The sequence below is a fragment of the Saccostrea cucullata genome, unplaced genomic scaffold (assembly GCF_032062105.1).
Source record: "Saccostrea cucullata isolate Sc308-1 unplaced genomic scaffold, CSIRO_AGI_Scuc_v1 ctg6491, whole genome shotgun sequence".
In the NCBI taxonomy this organism is placed as follows: Eukaryota; Metazoa; Mollusca; class Bivalvia; order Ostreida; family Ostreidae; genus Saccostrea; species Saccostrea cuccullata.
Window position 1 is genome coordinate 32,463 of NW_026937785.1, and position 23,856 is coordinate 56,318.

Consider the following 23,856-nt stretch of genomic DNA (forward strand, 5'->3'; position numbering starts at 1 on the left):
GTGGATCAGATGTATTTCTGTTATTCTTCCTTTGCTCCGAAGTCATGTAGGGCCTTTACGCTTATTAGTTACACCAATTAAAATGGCGGGTGAAGTTGAAAATTCACAGATGAATGAAAAAAGTATACCACATACTGTATCTGGGATTAATTTAAGCAGACTAAGAGAAAAAGTAAAATTTTATATTGAAAAGGTATGTGTTATATTATTTATGGCTCATCCATTTCTTGCATGGAGGTGTAGAAATGTAAAATTGAGTTGTGGATTGTTATGTATGGAAAGTTCGAAATTCCTCGTAGTGCGTGTCTTCAGTTTGGAGGATCTCTGTATTATCTCTCCTATTTTTAATAAAGGATATACCTGAAGGTGACCATCACATTTGTATTTACCCTAAAGACGTAATCTCTGTCTCACCAAAGACAGGGATTTCACTTGACTTCTAGGCCGCAGGCACTTGTTTCTGTGTAATAAATTTAACACTTAGTATAATATTAACAAAAGGTTTTTCAAATCCGAATTACATGGAATGCCCCCCCCCCCTTCTCAGAATCACACTCATTTACATTTTTATAGTAAACATACTGGCAAACTGTTTATAAACATTGTCCTCTATGCAGGGATGGGATAATTGAATAAAGTAATTGTAATTGAGTGTAATTAATTACATTTTTCAAAGTAATTGGAAGTAATTTGTATTTGAGCGAGCCTTCAATTACAAGTAATTGAATGTATTTAAATACATTTCAAAAAAGGTCATGTATTTTCAATTACTTTTCAATTACATTTCAATTACTTTTTTTCAAAATGAAAGTTTATATTTAAAAAGGTGTCTTATACTGATATGTAGTTATATACTGGTGGGTTTATACTACTTATTCCCATGTTTTATAAATCTCAGTTCTCCCTATTCCCACTTGCAAATAACAATGATTGTTTAGATAGTTAATTTGTTTTACAGCAATTAGACTAACTACATCCCCTTTTAGAATTACCTGTATTCTATTCATTTTAAGATAGAAAATAATGAATGGAATTGTGATAGATATTATTTATTTTCTTCAAAAATATGGATTTGAGAAAGTAACAAAAAAAAGATCTTGCCATACACCATACTGGTGTAGCATGGGCTTGTGTTTGTACAATAATTAATTGTCTCATAATGTTTAATTTGTTTATACAGTGAAGGTCTAATTTTGACCAGGTGTGAACGGTTCATTCTACCTATTCCCACTTTTTGAAAATCATGTAGAAAATGGTAAGATTTTATGTGGGAATAGGTGGAATTTTGTGTAAACAAAAAATTATCTGTTCTTGAATTTAGGTATTAAGTTGCTTTTTCTTGCAAGATCTTTTTATTATTCCAAAAATCCAAAATAAATCATATTTTCTCATAGATTTATTCATAATTTTCTGTCTTAAAATGTACAAAATACAGATAAATCTAAACATCTATTGTTATTTGCAAGTGGGAATAGGTGGAATTGAGATTTTTAAAAAGTGGGAATAGCTATCATACCCAAGAACAAAAACACTGAATGAAAGTTCGGATTCGATCGCTATAGTATATAAAAAAATCTTTATTTTTTTTTGATAAAAATAAAACTCGAAGTAATTGAAATGTATTTAATTACATTTGTCAAAGTAATTGAAAGTAATTAATTACATTCGAAAAAATCAATGTAATTGTAATTGCAAGTAATTGACAAAATTATCAATGTATTTGAAAGTAATTAATTACATTTCAAAGTAATTGACCCCAAGCCTGCCTCTATGATAGTTTATCTACATAATCAATGTACACTGTAGCATGCTTGTTTATTTTCATTCCTTATACCGTAACAGGTATATTTAGCGAGGTGCAAACTTTGGCATGTTTAAATGGTGCAGTAGAAATTGCTAAAAAGTAAAATTTTAATTACCAAATTTGCACTCACATAATTATCACTCACTACTGAATATAAGATAAATCACTTTGATGGGCTTATAAGCAATATAGTTATACTGTATGTGTGCATAAATTGGTGTATCCAATATTTAGGGCAATCACTGGGTATAGAGTTAATAATGTTATCAGATTCAGGAATTAACACTACACATTTCTTTGCCTTTCATTTATGATTTCTAAGCAGTATTCATGAATCAGCGCATTGGCATGGGTGCTAAAACATGCTAAAGGTGCCTTCTCTTTTAACATGTTTAAGTACACATAACTTTCATCTGGTATTTTTTGTTTTTCTAGCACCAGTATGAGTCTGCATTGTTCTGGGCAGATAAAGTTGTATCACTCTCCAATGGTAAGAATTCATATAGAATCTACTAAACATAGATAATTTGATATCAGTGACCTGTGTGATTAAGGTTAAAATCTTTGATTTATTAAGGGGCAGGATCTGAATGCAGTAAAGATCTTTAAAAGCTTTATAATCTTTGGTTACCTTGTATGCCTATGTTATATCATATAATATTACTTTGAAGTTAAACATTCTCATGTAAATGCTGGTTTTGATCATTTACAGGTAATCCTGATGATGTGTATTGGTACGCCCAGACCCTGTACCTGACTGGACAGTATCACAGAGCCTCCCAGCTCCTGAGGTCAAGAAAACTGGACAAGGTTCTATACACAACAAGCCATTCTATCAGTCTGTCACAAAATTCTCACTTCTAAGTTTTAACTTTTGCACATCCTTTTTCAAATAAAATGTGTTTCAAGAAAAAAATTTCAACAGTCTTCTTGAAAATCACTTAAGATTTGTTTTCATTCTATTCTTATTATAATAGACATTAGTGTTTTATCTCTTTTTGAAATTAAGAGTTATTTAAACAATAAAATGCTTTCTTTGTTTGTTATTACTGGAATGAACGGAAGCAGCTGTTGCAGAAAAAGTACATAACCCGCGTAAGCGGGTTATGTAAATTTTTTCTGCAATAGGTGCGACCGTTCATTCCAGGAATAACAAAAAAAGAAAGACATTTTATTGTTTATATTTATATCTGTTTAAAATATCAATTTAAGTAGGATTAAAAATATTAATTATTGTGTTAATGATGCGAACGTCTTTGTACGTTTCATTGATGGAACGGCCACTGATCAAGAAATCTGTACAGGTGATATGCCTAATGTAGTTCATGCAGTGATGAACGCAATGGGTTTTTTTAAGAAATAAAGAAGAAAATATTCAGTGGATGTAAATATAAAGTAAACAATTTCACTTTCTTCTTTTTGGTTGAAAACTTTTCATTATAATTATGCTGTATTATTTGTTCTTTCAGAACAACTCCGCTTGCCGTTACCTAGCAGCTAAATGCCATGTGAGTATTCAGTAAAATGAGTGAATTCATTTTAAAAACGTACACTTCATGATAATTGGATGAAAAGTGTCCAATGATTGATCTTTTTTTTTTCTCAGTTTGAATGCAAAGAATGGCAGACAGCATTGAACATACTGGATATGGTGGAGAACAACAGTTTCCTCCCTTCCTTCACCAAGCACAATCTGACAGACTCTCTCTATGACCAGAGTCAAAAAGAGGTATGGGGGAAATAAAATACAGAGTCACAAGGAGGTGGGGGGGGGGGTAAAATAGAGATCTTAAGATACAGAGGTCTTAAATCTGAGGCTTATTGCAAGAGAGGAAAAAGTAATCACAATTAAACTGAGGATGAGAATTGTATATCATTAAGACTCGAAAACTTTGCAATATTACCGTAAATCTGGAAATTTTTGCTGTAGATAAATTTTTAGCAAATTTGCGAGGTCATTGCATTCGCAAAAATATTTTTCTTAAAAATGAATCACCAATAAGAAAATGTAAACAAAGAGTGGTCATTCGCAAAATTTTGAAACGTAAAAATTAATCAACAATATTTTGACCCGAATTCGCAAAATAAAATCGACGTTAAAAATTTCCAGATTTACGGTATGTATTGTAGATCACTTTATTTGCACAAGAAATATGGAAAAATGAAACTTGTAATAATGAAGGTCTTGCTAATTGAAGTGAATTACAGTATACATGTTTTCCATTTCTATCATTCTATTTTGTGAAATCAAAAATTCTTTTTTTAAATCTGATAGTACAATTAGGTAAGTGAAAGCAGTGCATCACAGTCTTTTTAAGTTCGGTATCTGTATTATAGGTGGAATATTCATACAATCTTTCTAAGTTTGGTACCTGTGTTATAGGTGGAATATTCATAAAATCTCTCTAAGTTAGGTATCCATGTTATAGGTGGAGCAATCATACATTCTCTCTAAGTTTGGTACTGTGTTATAGGTGGAACAGTTATACAATCTTAATAAGTTAGGTACTGTGTTATAGGTGGAGCATTATACAATCTTTTTATGTTAAGTACTGTGTTATAGGTGGAGCAGTCATACAATCTTTCTAAGTCTGGTACCTGTGTTTTAGGTAGAGCAGTCATACAATCTTTCTAGGTTTGGTACCTGTGTTATATGTGGAGCAGTCATTTAATCTTAATAAGTTTGGTACTGTGTTATAGGTGGAGCAGTCATACAATCTTAATAAGTTTGGTACCTCTGTGTTATAGGTTCTGTCCGTCTGTCCGTCTGTCCGTCCGTCCGTCTGTCTGTCTGTCTGTCTGTAGACGAGATTTTGTCCGGACCATTACTCAGAAACTATTGGAAGGATTTGTCTGAAAATTTGTACACATATTATTCACCATATGAAGTTGTGCACCTGATATTTTCATCTTGATTGGATTATTATTTTGAATTTTACAGGTGTTTTTTCATTTTTATTTTGTGGTTTTGTCTGGACCGTTCCTCAGAAACTATTGCAAGGATTAATCTGAAAATTTGTACACATATTATTCACCATATGAAGGTGTGCACCTGGAATTTTCAACTCTTTTTGTTAATTTTTTTGCATTTTACAGGTTTTATTTTTTATTTTAATTGACTTGTTCATTTTGGGCTCATGTATAAGGTTTGAGATATAGAATCTAGAATATCTGTTCAAAAATACTACAGCTTAAAACTGCTCATAAAAACTTAAAAAAAAAGAAAAATCATCAAGTGTTAAAAACAGTTTTTACATTGCACAGAAGATACTGTAATTTCATTTGTCTCTTGGGAATAATGACTGGACATGCATCCAGTTAAAGATAAATTAATGAGTTTGGTGTTGGAAGTTGTTAAGGCATATCTCTTATCAAGCGTGTGTGTTATCTAATCTCCAGGGAATAAGGCACAAGAATTAAAGATCTCTCTTCTCTTATTCTCTTAATTGTAATTTATTGTCTGTCAAAGCACTTCATTACTGGATGACCAGCTCTTTATTTTCAAAATGCATTTCAAATTGATATATCAAGATTAATTTGATTTTGTATAATGGTTTTTTTTCAACAATCAGTTTGCAGAGTGACATAACACATAATTGCAATATATTTTTTTAATGCAGAAATAAAAAAAATAAAATGAAAAAATAAAACAAGAGATGTTTGTAAAACACTTATGCCCCCCTCTCCCCAAATTGGAATTTTTACAAGTCCAAAGGGCATAACTCTGTCAAAAATGGCACGATCATACACAAAACAGAACTTGACCAAAATATTTATCTGATACATTTGTATACCAAATTTCATTTCAGTATGTGCAACCTCTGCAAAGAAAATGAAAGGAAACTGCAAATAATTTGAAATTTTTACAAAGTCAAAGGGGCATAACTCTGTCAAAAATGGTGGAATCGTACCCAAACCAGAACTTGACCTAGATATCTATGATAAATCTGTATGCTTAATTTCATTTCAGTATGCGCAACGGTTGCAAAGAAAATGAACAGAAACTGCAAATAACAGGAATTTTTCTAAGTCTAAGGAACATAACCCTGTAAAAATGGTGCGATCGTACCCAAAAAGAACTTGACCTAGATATTAATCTGATATATCTGTATATCAAATTTCATTTCAGTATGTGCAACGGTTGCAAAGAAAATGACTGGAAACTAAGTGGACCGACAGACCAACATACCGACAGACAGCAGCAAAGCAATATGCCCTCCCTCCTTCAAAGGAGGGCATAATTAGTTTTCATTATATTATACAATAATAATTTAGTTTTAATCATACACTAAAACATCAATTTATTTTAATTACACTACACCAATTGAAAGATCTTTATCTGAACTATAACCATCAAGAACTCTTAATTAACACAAGCAACTATGAGGCCATTTCTTTTTACCCAACTCCCAAGAGATAAATTAAGATGATCATATCTAGAGATGCTCTCGCTTTAGACTACCAATTAGCTCCTGACAATAAACTCATTAATTTCTCTGATTTGACCTGCAAATTTCTGCTATCAAAATTCTTCTTGACCAGTGCTTGATAATTATGCCCATGGGACAAACTAAATTCCTCTCAAAACATTAACATTTGTTACAGATTGCTGTAAAGTATATGATTATGAAAAAATAAGTTTTTACTTAATTTAACATTTTTTGAATAAGGATACAACTATATTTTTACATTTTTTAGGATTATGAAATTTAAAATTTAAAAGACTTAGTTTTTTTTTTTAATTTACTTAAATGGACCAACAGACAGCAGCAAAGCAATATATGCCCTCCCTTCTTTGAAGGGGGGCATAAAAAGGCTGGTAAATACATGTAAATGTTTTGACAAGCAATAAATTACAATTAAGAGAATTAGAGAAGAGAGATCTTTCCTTCTGTTATCGAATTCTCAGGAGATAAAGATAACACATGATCAGAGATGCCTAACTTCCCACACTAAGCTCATTAATTATCTTTAACTGGATACATGTCCACTCATATCTCCTTAAGGACAAATGCTTAGATTATAATTGGATTTTTTCTAAGTCCAAAGGGCATAACTCTGTAAAAAATGGCACCATCGTACCCAAAACAGAACTTGGCCTAGACATTCATCTGATAAATCTGTATACCAGATTTCATTTCAGTATGTGCAACGGTTGTGAAGAAAATGAACGGAAACTAAGTGGACCGACAGACCGACGGACAGCAGCAAAGCAATATGCCCTCCCTTCTTCGAAGGGGGGCATAAAAAAAAAATGTTACAATGGAATTAAATTGTATTAGTATTGATGTTTCATTTGGTTGCACCTTTGTTTCATTCATTAAGAAACATGATGAGCAATAATATTTCACTGCAAATATTTGTAAGTAAATTGTGAACACCTGTAGATCCATACAGTATTTTTGAATTGGCACCTTCTCTGAAAAACCCAGCGGTGGGTATTTGTCCCTATTGGACAGTTCTAGTTTTTGCATGTGATCTCGAATCTATCAGGTATGCACAGATTGCATCATCGACAGAAATAAAGACGTGTGTTTAAAAAAAAATTAAATCAAAGTTTTTTGAAGAATAATAAAGAAGCAATAATTGAATTATGTTTAATTATTATTTATAGTACAAATCTGAAGCTTCAATATAGATTCTTAATCACATATTTAGATTGATTGATTGATTGTATATTGTTTAACGTCCGTCTCGAGAATTTTTCACTCATATGGAGACGTCATCGTATACCGGTGAAGGGCTTCAAATTTTGACCTTTACTCAGCACTCAGGGCCATTGAGCAGTGAGGGATCTTTATCGTGCCAACGCCTGCCACTGACACGGGCCCTCGGTTTTTAAGGTCTCATCCGAAGGACCCGCAACTTTCACTTCAAAGTGCCGAGCGCATGGCGAAGGAACAGTTGCTACCCATTTTAACGACTAGGTCAGTCGCGGCCGAGATACGAACTTACGACCTCCCGATCACGGAGCCAGCGCTCTACCGACTGAGCTACCGTGAACGGTCACATATTTAGAAGATATTGGATGACACCATAACTATTCATAGAATTGCATGTTGTCTTACGGATTGTTGTTTACTTGCGTTTTTCATTTCCGAGATTTAAGAGTCAAGAAGTATCTCGAACACAGATATTGTCATTTACAAAAAACAATTGCTGATTGGTCGACTGGCTGTACCGAGTCCCAATTAGAACTCGAGAAAAAAAAACAACTTCTATCAGCACTGTATGCCAAGGGATTATGAGGAGAGTAGTGTATCAGAAACCCTTGGCTAGTGAAGAGGTTCTAATTATAGTTATAAATCATTGTAATTTGATCACTAGATAGCTTGCTTACTCTGAGGAAGTGGAATAGAATTTTTTCTCTCTTATTTCAGAGCGGGAGTTGTTAGATACATTACCATTTGCTGTCCAGTGCCCCGTAGAAGAAGTAGAACTAATTCGATATTTATATGAAAATAGAATCAAAAAGGTTAGATTTTCCTTCTTAAGATTGTAATATATTTATTTTAATTTGTATCCTCTTCTTTGGCACACATAAAAGAATGTTTAATAAATTTAAGATAAAGATGAATTATGAATGGAGTATGTCTAATATTTGAACATTTTGAGTGTTATATATTTTTGAGATAATTTTTTTTGCATGGGAACAGTATGACAAGCCAAAAGAGCACAGAGTTCCGGGATCCTTGTCTTGTTTAAAAACCAATAAAGACATTGTTGTTAACGTGGCCGAGAGACATTACTATAACTGTGATTTCAGGGAGTGTCATAAAATTACAACAAAGTAAGTCTAATAGTCAGAAACAAACATCTTGTGATAAAAAAATGTGTAAATAACGGTTGTAGTTTTTGGCATTCTTTGTCATTTACCCTTATATTAAAACAGCTATTGAGAAATGTAAGTCAGTTTCATTAATAAAAAAAAAAAGGTTCTGGAATAAGAGTTTAAAAAGATGTAAAAATAGGTAATTATTTTATAACACTTCTTAATATATAGATATTTAAAGACAACAGGAATACTACAGTGGTGTGTATACTGGTAATTTAGCTTTTGAAATACTTTTTTTCTATACAGAGTAATGAGTGATGACCCTTACAATACTCAGTGTTTACCCATTCATATAGCAGTGTTAGTGGAACTCAAAAAAGCCAAAGGTAAGGTTTACATTAATGTTGACATCAGAATCACTATCCGCAAAACAAAATAGCTGTATGGTTTGGAGATATAATGGTCATGTACTTTTATTTTATTGACAGATTTGTTTTACCTCTCTCACAAGCTTGTGGATTTATACCCTAATGATCCTGTAAGTTTTCGTGAGTCTAATAAGCTTTATATGTGTAATATATTTTATATTTAACACTTGTGAATTTGGAAAGCTTTACTGTAACTAAATGGCTCTGAAAAGTAATAAGATAATGTTTGGATGTAGGTTTCCTGGTTTGCAGTGGGATGTTATTATTTACTGACAGAAAAGAGTGAACCTGCTCGACGATATCTCAGGTATTAACAATAAGATATCTCAGGTAAACACACAGATATCTCAGGTAAACACAGTTATCTAAAGTAAATGCTTGGATAGCTGCAGATCTGTAGCGCTATGGTTTTATATATTTGTCTTTGACCATAACGCTACAGATCCCGTAACGCAAAAAATGTGCAAAGCATCGGTAAATTAACTACCTTTCATTCCCTAATTCTATGCAAATTATTTAATTAATCTGTATATTTTATTCATCTCCCAACCCTTTATAGTTGTCTCTACAAGTGATAAAATCACTTGATTAAAATTATACGTTAGATTGCTGAAAATTCACTTCAGGTGAGTTCATTTCCTGAGAAACATCTAAAAATGGTTGGGAGGTGGATAAAATATACATATTGGCTACAGAATATGTCTAGAATTAGGGACTGAAAGGTAGTTGATTGACCAATGCTAGAAAGTGGAGAAATTCTCCCCATAAGTGCGCATAAAATATTGCGCCGTAAATTGCACCTTTTTTGATTACAGGTTCTGTAGCGTTATGGTCAAAGACAAATATGTAAAACCATAACGCTACAGATTTGCAGCTAATGCTTGGATATCTCATGTAAATGGTAATACATGTATATCACTTGTGAATTCTATATGAGACCATTATCTGTAACCTATTTTACTGTAACAAGCTTATTGGTTGCAAGTAACCACTAGTGTTTTGCAAATACGTGTTAAATTAGCTACATGCAAGTGTAGCTTATATCACATATTCTATATGATTTCTTTTCCCCCTAAAATTTTACCTGTACCATCCATGGACATAAAAAAAAACCCTGATATATGTTCTGCTTACCTTGGTATATGGATTTATTCTAAATTTAATCTTACAGTAAGGCTACAACACTGGATCGCGTGTATGGGCCGGCCTGGCTGGCGTTTGGACACTCCTTTGCAGCTGAGAACGAACACGACCAGGCCATGGTGGCGTATTTCACCGCGTCACAGCTGATGAAGGGATGCCACCTTCCACTCCTGTATATAGGACTAGAGCATGGCTTAACCAACAACTTCAAACTGGCAGAGCGGTTCTTTAGTCAGGCTCTCAGTATCGCCCCAGAGGACCCCTTTGTGTTACATGAGATGGGAGTCATAGCGTTCAAAAGCCAGGAGTAAGAACTCTCTTGTATTATTCTCTGTAATATTTGTGTCACAGGTCATGCTATCAGATTGACTCAGCATTCTAGTCAAAGCATTGAAAAATCCTTACGTAAATGCAATGGAAGTACACCAAGATTGTTTCACTTATTACAATAACATCCATGAGAGTTTTGGCCTGACGTAATAACCTCTTTCGGTTGTTATCATAAAAGGTAATATATTCTCAATGCACTACCTTTGCGTTTACCTGAAGATTTTTTAACGCTTTGACTGGAACACTGTTTTAGGAGAAATTATGTGATTCTTACAAGATTCAGATTCAATTCAATAGCTTGAACCTAGAAAGAAATATATGACATTGTCATAACTATTGCATTAGCGCAATGTGGGGCCTTGTTTGACATTGTCACAACGATTGCCATAATCATTGTTGTGTTCATTAGAGTTTTAGCAGATCTTCCACAACGAATGACCAGAGCTGTATTAATGATATATATATACGAGGGGCTATCAGAAAGTTCATGGACTAGCACCATAAAATTAAAACCGCTTTAGGTACATCAATGAATTTTTTAAATATTTAGTTATCATCATCTTTTTTATCTATGGAATAAACCACAAATCATAAATTTTATTTTTAAATAAATTTGTAAAGTTTTTGTAAGCAATGGTAGGTCCAGGCGGCGCTACCTCGAAAACGACATTTTTTTCCACCTCAGTGTAAGTAGGATAAACTCTTTTAATACGGACATTTGACATCCAAAAATTCTGTTAATTCATGTATGTGTTGGGACACTATTGTTCCATAAAATATGAAATTTTTATCTCAATCTGGAAGTTCTATGAAATTTTATTGTAAATTTTACATGGAGTATCCAAACAAATATTGCCTTGAAAATGACGTCAAAAGGGAGGAGGGGTTTCATTTTCCAACATTCTATAAAGTTTTGCCCCTTGAAAAACTGGTATACACCTAGGAAATTTTAAAACTGGCTACAGAGAATAAAATTGCATCCAGAATACTTGTTTTTTTATTGCCAAAATAGATTCAGAGAGAAAAGGGATTTAAAGTATGTCGATTTATAGTCAAGGTTTGAAAAATCTATCACGTCAAATAATGACGTTGATCATGTGTTTTATAGCTATATTGAACTCCAAAAAACAAAATATGCTGGCACAATCAAGCGAGGATCCCTCCCTAATATAATTATGCACTGAAAGCTGCTGTTCATGACATTGTTAAGTCATAAAAACAAGCGAGGTTGAAGTCATTACTCAGCTCTAGGGAATCTCATCAAAATAATTATTCGAGGTAGAAAAAGGGGACATGGAAAAATGTAATGACGTCGGACATCATGAATCTAAGCGCCGACGGCGCCGGGTGATCATATAATGTCATCTTTATTTTATAATAATTTGGGGAATAATGAACGTATCAAGCTAAAATTTTCAACATTTCTTTATTTTTTGTTGTTTTATGTTTCTTATAAATGTTGTAAGCTCAGACGGCATGGTATTAATTTTATAGCCTCAGTCCACGTACTTTTTGATAACCCCTCGTATATATGGATACTTTGTAGGTGGAGCACAGCAGAGAGATATTTTATGGACGCCCTTAGAATTTTAGAAAATATTGGACAAGAAGTGATTGTGGAAAAATGGGAACCTCTCTTAAATAATCTGGGACACACATACAGAAAATTAAGGTAGATATTCTAATTTTTTGCAACAAAAGTTGAGAGCATTGCATGTCCAAGATTATTGACATAAAGGACCACCACAGAAATATATTCTCCATGTTGTATTGAAGTATAAATATAAATAGAGTATTACTACGATTTCTATAATTTGTAGAACAGTTTTAAAAATTCCCTACTAGATTAAACACACTCTAACTTTAAAAAGTTAATTAACTGAAAGTGTTGGAGAGTTTTGTAATATATGTGTGTAAATTTTAGAAGGTTAATCAGTATTTGAAAAATCTTCAATTTCCAGAAATTATGAAAAATCCTTGGAGTATCACAAACGAGCGGGAATTCTATCGCCCCAAAATCCTTCTACCTACTCTGCCATCGGCTATACGTACGTCCTCAAGGGAGACAACTTAATGGCTGTGGACTATTTCCATAAAGTAAGTCCAGCAGAAATTACTTCATCACTACATGTCGTTATGTATATTCAAATATCATACACATTGAATATTAAACATTTATAGTATCATATCAAAATATATACACTGTGTATGTCAAGTGTCTACTGTACTATTATTTTCGTGGCAGGCACTAGGTATCCGTCGAGATGATCAATTTTCCACAACCATGCTGTCCAGTGTTATAGAAACTTTGATGTCCGAGATGGACCCTTGTGAAGGTATGATTCTATCAGATTGTGTTTCTGTTTTCTTATTGTGTGCATTTTTATTAGCTTTGCAGAATGTCTGTTCTGCACTCTACAATGCACAAAGTGTTCTTAGAATTACAAAAGATTAATATGAGAAAGACATCTTGTATTCTGGCAGTGACTGCCATGATTTCTTACAAAATGAGTTTGCTTCACAGTCAGTTTTTATATAAGAGGATACTCATTTCTTCATCCAGGTGCTTCAGAAGATTTCCCAGCATTCCCTACTCCGGGGAAGTTAGAGTTTTCTCACAGCAGTAGTCAGGAACTCAGTGACCTTGACATCAATCCTGAGGACAACTCAAGCATGGCCATAGAAGAAGTAGACATGGATGACTGAATAGTGTAAAACCCTTAGTGATTGGTTGAAATTTGAAGGCTCATTTCATACAGAGATGATCATGGAAATATGTATACATCCCAGAGTGATGGCATACCTTGCCCACTTATGTATTTTATCCACATGTTGAGTATCCAGTGAATTTTCCAGGAAGTAGCAATGGGTCTTATCAAATCATTTTAAATTAGAAACCTCTGAATATGTTTGAATATCATATCATATCTGTCAGATATCCATATATTGTATCAAGTGATATAAGTAACTTATGGTTACTGGTAATTTAAACTTAATATTCAGAACGTACACAATTACAACATGTATCATGTGCAATTTATGATTAATGTTGTAATTAACATGGGATTGTTCATTGAAATTTTATTATGATGGAAGAATTGATTTGATATTGATTCATTTCAATAATATTCATACTTATAATGTTAATATTGTGTATGATATGAAAGGAAAAAAATGAAATTTCTTTAAGACTGTGTCGGCTGTAGTTTGAGTCTGGAAGAAAACAGTATATATAACAAATTAGGAAGGCATATACAGTTTATAACAACTATGAAGTTTAAAAAAATTTGCAATAATTTTAATACTTTTTAAAAATTATTTCAGTTATAAAATTAGTTAGACACCAGTACTTCTTTTCATTTCATATTTTTATAGCATGTTGGTTATCTGGTATTATTGGTATGTAAGATACACATACACCAGAAGACAAATCTGCCAAAATATTAGGGTTAGTATTATTCAATTTTTAAAGAGTTTCTTGATCTTGACAGATGTGTTACTAAGCAATTCTTACTTAATATCTGACTTCTAGAGTTGTGAAATGAATCCCAGTCAACTATACATGTATTGACATTACATGTCACTCTTTATGTTCAAATATTGTAGAAAATTGATGTGATATTGAATAAACTGAATGGTTATTTAATTTTTCACAGATTTTTCCTTATTTTGTGTTGGCTGATTCTTTTGACAATAAAGTTGATTGTACACAAAGTTCAAATTCACTTAACATCTTCTCTAGCCAAGGATTTCTGATCCGAAATTAGAAACCTTTGGCTAGCGAAGATGCTTAAATGTTTGTTGTATGCTATACTGGTTCCATATATATCACTGTCCACCTTGTAAAAAAGGTTATTTTGCCAATAATGATGCAAGAGTTGCTCCCCATTTTCAAATCCTTGTCCTCAACCTCAAACCAATTCTTAAAAATAAGTCTTATTTTTACAATGTGTTTATTGGAACTTTCCTTCAAAGTTAAACGTTTTCTTGCACAACCTCAGAAAAAATATATTAGTAATATCCCTCACACTTTCTGATGCAGTATAGTCAAATGTTGGTAGAGTAATGATAAAATTTGATTGTTAAAAAAATGAACAAAGTCCTTCTCTTTGTATTGTTTACATTTCTAATAATTTTCCCTCAAGAACAGTTGAGGGACTACAGTTTGATTCAAAGGATGGGGAGGAACATCTGTCTTGGAAAATGTTGATAATAATGTCCTCGAATGGCAAGAATATGAATAATCTATCCTTACCTATCCCTATACAAAAAAACCCACTCCATTTAGAAAAACACCCCATTGCCACAACGAATTTTGGAGTTTGGCAATTACCATATTTCCAGTGAAGAAAATAAAAGTTGTCCCCGATCATCCTCTGAGAAATAAAATGTCCTTCATCAGTGTTCACGGGCATGAAAAAAAAATAATCTGACCCTTAAAAAAAATTCAGCACCTTTCAGAATCAAATAATCGTCTCTTACAAATAATAATAATAATTGCACTATGGTGTAAACTTTCTTAATTTAATGATTATACTTTGGGGTAAACTTTCATTGACTTAATCTTGTATATCGGTTGATCTTGCCTTCGACCTTTCAGTCAATGCTCTGTGGTGCTTTGTGGTCTATTCTGATTCCAAAGTATATCGTGTTTTTCTTTCTTGAATTTTAATGAACAGCCCTGCTTTTGCCATTGCCACTCCAGAGGGCGTGTCAAACTTTATCCAGTTCGTTTTTAGCTCACCTCAACGAAGTTGGGGGAGCTTATGTAATACCCTCGGCGTCGGCGTCGGTGTCGGCGTTGGCGTCCCAGGTTAAGTTTTTTGGAGCAGTTTTCTTTTCAAGTACTTCTTTGTCCTATATTGATTAGACATGCATGGAAGATGCTTCTAATGTGTTTCATTGTACCAGTCAAAGTTTCAGATGCTGCAATTTCAGCAAAGGAATGGCCAGGTTAATGTTTTTGGAGCAGGTTAACATTTTTGGTGCAGTTTTTGGTGCAGGTTTCATTTCCAAGTAACTATAAGCCCTATGTTGACCAAACTTGCATGGTTGATACATCTAAGGATGCATACTACTGGGCTTGCTTCGGATGCTGAATCTGACCTACATTTTCCGGATGAGTGAACAGGTTAAAGTTTTTGGTGCAGGTTTCATTTCCAAGTAACTATAAGCCCTATGTTGACCAAACTTGCATGGATGATACATCTAAGGATGCATACTATCAGGCTTGCTTCGGATGCTGAATCTGACCTACATTTTCCGGTTGAGTGAACAGGTTAAATTTTTTTGTGCAGGTTTCATTTCCAAGTAACTATAAGCCCTATGTTGACCAAACTTGCATGGATGATACATCTAAGGATGCATACTACCGGGCTTGCTTCGGATGCTGAATCTGACCTACATTTTCCGGTTGAGTGAACAGGTTAAAGTTTTTGGTGCAGGTTTCATTTCCAAGTAACTATAAGCCCTATGTTGACCAAACTTGCATGGATGATACATCTAAGGATGCATACTATCAGGCTTGCTTCAGATGCTGAATCTGACCTACATTTTCCGGTTGAGTGAACAGGTTAAATTTTTTTGGGCAGGTTTTATTTACAAGTTACTATAAGCCCTATGTTGACCAAACTTGCATGGATGATACGTATAAGGATGCATACTATCGGGCTTGCTTCGGATGCTGAATCTGACCTACATTTTCCGGTTGAGTGATAAGGTTAAAGTTTTTGGTGCAGGTTTCATTTCCAAGTAACTATAAGCCCTATTTTGAACAAACTTGCATCAATGATACATCTAAGGATGCATACTATCAGGCTTGCTTCGAATGCTGAATCTGATCTACAATGTACATTTTCCGGTTGAGTGAACAGGTTAAAGTTTTTGATGCATAATTCATTTCCAAGTAACTATGACTTCTTAAATGACCAAACTTGCATGGATGATACATCTAAGGATGCATACTACCGGGCTTGCTTCAGATGCTGAATCTGACCTACATTTTCTGGTTGAGTGAACAGGTTAAAGTTTTTGGTGCAGGTTCATTTCCATGTAACTATAAGCCCTATGTTGACCAAACTTGCATGGATGATACATCTAAGGATGCATACTACCAGGCTTGCTTTGGATGCTGAATCTGACCTACATTTTGTGGATGAGTGAAAATGTTAGTTTGTGATGAATGTATCATTTCCAATTAACTATGAGCCCTATAATGAGCAAACTTGCATGGACGATACATCTTAGGATGCACACTAATGGACTTACTTTGGATGCTGAATTCGACATACATTTTTTCAGATAATAGACCAGGTAAAAGTTATGGGTGCAGGTCAATTACCAAAAAACTTGAAGGCTTATATAACATTGTATAAACCAAACCAAACTTGCACAAATGTTGCATCAGGAGATGAAAACTCTCAAATTTGCTTCAGATGCTTAATTTTAATTACATTTTCATGAACAACTAGTTTAAATTTTTTATGTAGGTCTATTTCAATGTATTCGATCAAAATTGCTTAAATATTTTCATTTCTGGAATGTACACTTTTTGTTGGTTAATTGTGTGACTTTGCCTTACTTAAAGACAACATTCGTTGAGGTGAGCTCTGTAATCTCTGATTACCTATGTTTCACGTTTTACGTCTAAATCAGTACGCGTAGACACACGTGGGCTTAGGAACCAGACACCTGTGAAAATTGAAACCTGTAATGACGTCACGTCATTTAATTAGGTTTGTTACTCTTTCCCCGTAATTGCATTTGATACCTGTATTTTAGAAATCTCCGATCTTACCTGTACACACCCTATTTCATATACATTTGTATATTCTAATCAATAATACCCATGGCGACTTAATTACAGTCAGCTGTCAGGTACATACACGACAAGGATTGAATGTGTTGCCATAGAAACGTAGAAATTAAGTATTTTTCTTTTCAAAGAATTACAGGTGTCTGGTTACAGAAAATTAAACTATGAAGTAAAGATCTTTGAACAGTGTACATACTATAAACTTGTCTATTTGAAATATCCAATTCTTAAGTATTTTATTATTAATTAAGTATTTTGGACAGAGTATGACAACACCAAATAATTATAAATATACATGTATAACAATAATATCGTTGATGAATACTTCGAAGCAGCTAAATTCCAAATGAACCAGCACGCTTTTTAGGGCGAGAGTGGCTTGACGTCTGACGTTTTGGCGGGTTTCACTTCGATCTTCTGCCGTTTGGTAGACACGATGAACAGATGAGCCGGACACTTTGGAGGCTCGGGTTTCTTCTCGACTTTTACTTCTGTATCTGAAAATATTATACGCCTTTTTAGGACTATCGAGGTAAATCCCAAATTGATGTTGCATTTACACTCATTCTGAAAATTCAAAATTGGCAACATGAAAGGACCAAGAATTTCAGATGCATTTGCCGTCCATTTTTACCTAGATGATTATTAAAAAGGAAAGTTAAGTCTTTTTTTTTTATTTTTTAATTCAGATATGTTGTTTTAAGATAAACTTCATCTCGGGTGTTTGAATATAACATGGATAAAAAGACTTCCTTTGGGCTATGCATTCTAGGTGCATTACATAATATTTTGCCCTTTGCCCTCTCTTAATTTCGAAAGGTCCTTGGACACAAGAGGGAGAAAGAGAAGTACTTACATGTACTGGCTGGCTGGCTTACTTCGCCGTCCGGTTCCCCACGACAGTCCCACGTGGTGGAGGTTTCATTTTCACTTTCCTCGCGGTAGTTGATCATCTTCTGATGAGGAATGTGGGAGGAACTACAGCCCATCCCAGCCCCGGGATGTCTTCCACAATGTCTCTTTCACAGTGTATACATTAAGCACTTGGTTGTTTTAACTTTGTCAAGAGAAGCGGTGTCAATCTTTTTTAATACGACACAACCAAATTCCTAAAACATGCAGCGTTTGTGTTAGGTTTAGGTCAAATGTCTCTGGACTAAAGGTACATTGCATTCCACTTGTTTTCCACCCAACTGTAGCAATGCAATATCGACAAGCAGCTCTGGATGTCAAGCTTTTGTTGCTCGGGTGATTCCTGACGAGCTGATTCAGAAGTCTGCAAATCCAATTAGCTTACGTACGTACGTCAGATTTAGATTGATCAGTTATTGTGTGTCTTTGTGTTCTAAAACTCGTATTCTTTCACTTGCAGACAGCACCATCGGTATATGGAGACCGTATCGAAGTAAAAGGACTGCAAAGGTGTCACCGGGAGAGAAATATTGACAAATTGCCGTTATCCCTATAGGTGGGATTCGACCCTAAGTACATATATCTGTCATTTACACCAACATCGCTGTGTGAGATACATTCTATTTAAGTTTTTATTTATAATTTGACTTATGAATAGCAATTGCTCTCCTGGCATAATCCATGATGCACACTAAGATCATTATATGTTAGAAGACTCTCAAACTGGAATCATTATATGTTAGAACACTCTCAGACTGGGATCATTATATGTTACAATACTCATAGACTGGGATCATTATATGTTAGAACACTCTCAGACTGGGATCATTATATGTTACAACACACTCAGACTGGGATCATTATATGTTACAACACACTCAGACTGGGATCATTATATGTTATAACACTCTCAGACTGGGATCATTATATGTTATAACACTCTCAAACTGGGATCATTATATGTTATAACACTCTCAGACTGGGATCATTATCTGTTATAACACTCTCAGACTGGGGTAATTATATGTTACAACACTCTCAGACTGGGATCATTTTATGTTAGAACACTCTCAGAATGGGATCACTATATGTTACAACACTCTAAGACTGCGATCATTATATGTTATAACACTCTCAGACTGGGATCATTATATGTTACAACACTCTCAGACTGGGATCATTATATGTTACAACACTCTCAGACTGGGATCATTATATGTTAGAACACTCTCAGACTGGGATCATTATATGTTAGAACACTCTCAGACTGGGATCATTATATGTAAAACACACTCAGACTGGGATCATTATATGTTAGAACACTCTCAGACTGGGATCATTATATGTTAAAACACTCTCAGACTGGGATCATTATATGTTACAACACTCTTAGACTGGGATCATTATATATTACAACACACTCAGACTGGGATCATTATATTTTAGATACACCCTCAGACTGGGATCATTATATGTTACAACACTCTCAGACTGGGATCTTATATGTTAAAACACACTCAGACTGGGATCATTATATGTATAAACACTCTCAGACTGGGATCATTTTATGTTAGAACACTCTAAGACTGCGTTCATTATATGTTACAACACACTCAGACTGGGATCATTATATGTTAAAACACTCTCAGACTGGGATCATTTTATGTTAGAACACTCTAAGACTGCGATCATTATATGTTACAACACTCTCAGACTGGGATCATTATATGTTAAAACACACTCAGACTAGGATCATTATATGTTACAACACACTCAGACTGGGATCATTATATGTTACAACACTCTCAGACTGGGATCATTTTATGTAAGAACACTCTCAGAATGGGATCACTATATGTTACAACACTCTAAGACTGCGATCATTATATGTTATAACACTCTCAGTCTGGGATCATTATATGTTAGAACACTCTCAAACTGGGAACATTATATGTCAGAACACTCTCAGACTTGGATCATTATATGTTAGAACACTCTCAGACTGGGATCATTACATGTTACAACACTCTCAGACTTGGATCATTATATGTAACAACACTCTCAGACTGGGATCATTATATGTTATAGCACTCTCAGACTGGGATCATTTTATGTTAGAACACTCTCAGATTGGGATCATTTTATGTCAGAACACTCTCAGAATGGGATCATTATATGTTAGAACACTCTCAGATTTGGATCATAAAATGTTACAACACACTCAGACTGGGATCATTACATGTTAGAACACTCTTAGAACACTTTCAGATTGGGATCATTATATGTCAGAACACTCTCAGACTGGGATCATTATATGTTAGAACACTCTCAGAATTGGATCACTATATGTTACAACACTCTCAGTCTGGGATCATTATATGTTAGAACACTCTCAGACTGGGATCATTATATGTTACAACACTCACAGACTGGGATCATTATATGTCAGAACACTCTCAGACTGGGATCATTATATGTTAGAACACTCTTAGAACACTCTCAGATTGGGATCATTATATGTCAGAACACTCTCAGACTGAGATCATTATATGTTAGAACACTCTCAGACTGGGATCATTATATGTTACAACACACTCAGACTGGGATCATTATATGTTAGAACACTCTTAGAACACTCTCAGACTGGGATCATTATATGTTAGAACACTCTCAGACTGGGATCATTATATGTTAGAACACTCTCAGACTGGGATCATTATATGTCAGAACACTCTCAGACTGGGATCATTATATGTTACAACACACTCAGACTGGGATCATTATATGTTACAACACTCTCAGACTGGGATCATTATATGTTAGAACACTCTCAGACTGGGATCATTATATGTTACAACACTCTCAGACTGGGATCATTATATGTTACAACACACTCAGACTGGGATCATTATATGTTACAACACTCTCAGACTGGGATCATTATGTTTTAAACTCTCTCTCTTTTTTTCTTTGACTCTGCCTCTTTTTCCTTTAAATTCAATTTAATCCATTCAAAACAACAAATAGAAAATGCATAATCAATATCAAACAAAATACATTTTTAACATCTTCAAAGGTAAAATTTTTTTTTTTACATGAAACTAAATTTAAAAGCATTTAATAGGTAGTCGTATATGTGTTCATGGTAGATACAATTATTTACAATCATTTTAAGCTAGACATACATAACATATTAGTATTAGTCTCCAGTGCAATTTTCTCTCCTCTTCAGCAGTTAGATTTAATAGTGTTTATTACACATCCAACACCTTAAAACGTCAGCTTTTATATGTTAATGCTAAATTATTTATACAAATAATTGGAACTCATCATCATTGTTAGAATGTTCAGAATATGAAGAAATTAGATAAGCTGATAAGGCCACATAGGTAAAAGCACAATTTGTATTACATACAAACACATTTGAGAGAGAGAGAGAGATAGAGAGAGAGAGAGTTTGTTTTACTTTAGTGCTCTTATACACAATACTTACATGTAATAAAGAATATTTTCGGTGAATACTAACAATATTATAATTAGATTAGGTTTGGCTCTTTCTAACTTAAATGTTATATATTCCACCTACAATTTACTTATTTATACATAATAAATTATTTATATTTTAGTTAATTTGACAGCTTTTGACATGATAGATTGTATTCGCTGACAAGGTCAATATATCGAATATAAAACTAGTGAAATGATGACTTCAAATGTGACTCTTGATAATCTTGTTTTCAAAATGTTGGTAGCTTGTATCGTTTAAATTTTGATTAACGTTGAGCTAATCCCTGTTGAGATTCTGCTGGGCTAGATATTTATTTGGACTGACGCCGTCGCAACGGCGTCAGTCCAAATATCTAGCCCAGCAGAATCTCAACAGGAATTACACATTGAGCATGCTCTTACGTATTGAAACAACCTGGAGACATAAACTTCATATGCAGATGATATGGGTACCATATATATATATATAATATATATATTGCTACTTACGTCAAGAGAAGTTTGAGTCATCACGCTTATCATAACGGTTTTTATGCCCTAGATCGAAAGATCCCGGGGGTAAGTTGTTTTTGTCTTGTCTGTCTATCTGTTGTCCACTTTAACCTAGCCTATACAATGTAACTATTGAGTGGATGGAGCTATGGCTTTCATATTTCACAGGTGAATTCCTTGTGACAACACCTTTTTTGGGTACCACCAACTTTGACCTTTTGACCTTGGAGTTTGACTTACTTTTACAAAAGAAAATACCACACCTTAACCTGGCCATAACTTTTGAACAGTTGGAGCTAGGGTTTTCATACTTCACATCTGTATTTTTTGTGACCTTTCAGCTGTTATAAATATTTTTGATCTTGACCTAAGAGTTTGACCCACTTTTTAAAACTTTAACCTTGGTCATAACTTTTGAACAGTTAGAACTAGGGCTTTCATATTTCTTTTTTATTTATACAAAATTTTATTCACAAAAGTGAATGGGATTGGGCAGCAGGCAATTCCTATATTAGCCATCTCCGCTTTCATATTTCACAGGTGTAGGCCAACAACCCTGCCTATAAAAACAGCAAGTTACAGAAGCATCAACGACAAGCCAAAACCAACATAACCTGGTCCAGATTGGGCCTACTTCAAGGGGAACTATGATGCTCTGCAATGAAAGCCAAAAGGAAACTGCAGAGCTGACTCCCTTTCTGACAACCAGGAAAACCATCAGATTTGCCACTAATGGAACATCAGAACAATGTATGAAGCAGGAAGAACAGCACAGGTAGCAAAGGAGATGAAGCACTACAACATCTGTCTCCTAGGACTTAGTGAGATAAGGTGGCTACAGACAGGACAGCTGAGGCTAACCACCAGGGAAACACTGTTGTATTCAGGACACACCAAGGAGGAAGCCCACCACACCAAAGGTGTAGGTCTGATGCTATCCCTAGAGGCTCAGTGTGCTCTCATCGGATGGGAACCTGTCAACTCCCGCATAATAACAGCCAAGTTTAACACCAAGGAAAATAAGATCAGGTTAAACATCATACAATGTTATGCCCCCACAAATGATGCTGATGAGGAAAAGAAAGATGCCTTTTACCAATAACTACAGGCAGTCTTGGATAAAACAGGCAAGAAAGACATGTAAGGACTCATGGGCGACTTCTATGCCAAAATTGGAGGTGACAACACAGGCTACAATGAAGTCATGGGTACACATGGATTGGGCTACATGAATGAGAACAGTGAGAGATTTGCAGACCTATGCTCACTTAACCAGATGGTAATAGGTGGAAGCATCTTCCCTCATAAAAGAATTCAGAAGGCCACATGGAGATCCCCTGACCATGTTACAGAGAACCAGATCGATATCTGCATTAACAAGAAATTTAGAAGAGCATGGAAAGATGTCAGGGTGATGAGAGGAGCAGACATTTCATCAGACCACCATCTGCTGATGATGGCATTAAGGCTGTGCCTCAAGAAGTTCAACAACACGACAAATAGGGGGACAAGGTACAACGTGAATGCCCTCAAAACAAAGGAAGTGAAGACAGCATTCCATCTCAGCTTGTCAAATAGATTCTAGCTGCTACAGGACCAGTTAGAAAACAATGATACCAACATAGAGACCCAATGGCAGTACATCAAGGAA

General features: G+C 34.4%; 1 protein-coding gene across 1 annotated transcript; it reads left to right on the top strand.

Annotated features, from left to right (window-relative positions):
- The first annotated feature begins 82 nt into the window (after positions 1-82).
- LOC134248834 (cell division cycle protein 16 homolog) lies at positions 83-14,131 on the top strand. The gene is made up of 16 exons (XM_062731207.1): positions 83-193; positions 2,240-2,294; positions 2,517-2,614; positions 3,274-3,312; positions 3,411-3,536; positions 4,368-4,413; positions 8,185-8,279; positions 8,461-8,594; positions 8,886-8,965; positions 9,068-9,117; positions 9,244-9,314; positions 10,179-10,457; positions 12,027-12,152; positions 12,442-12,577; positions 12,726-12,816; positions 13,044-14,131. Exons 1-16 carry the CDS (start codon positions 83-85, stop codon positions 13,184-13,186), a joined length of 1,680 nt encoding a protein of 559 aa, XP_062587191.1. The 3' UTR covers positions 13,187-14,131.
- The last annotated feature ends 9,725 nt before the right edge of the window (positions 14,132-23,856 follow it).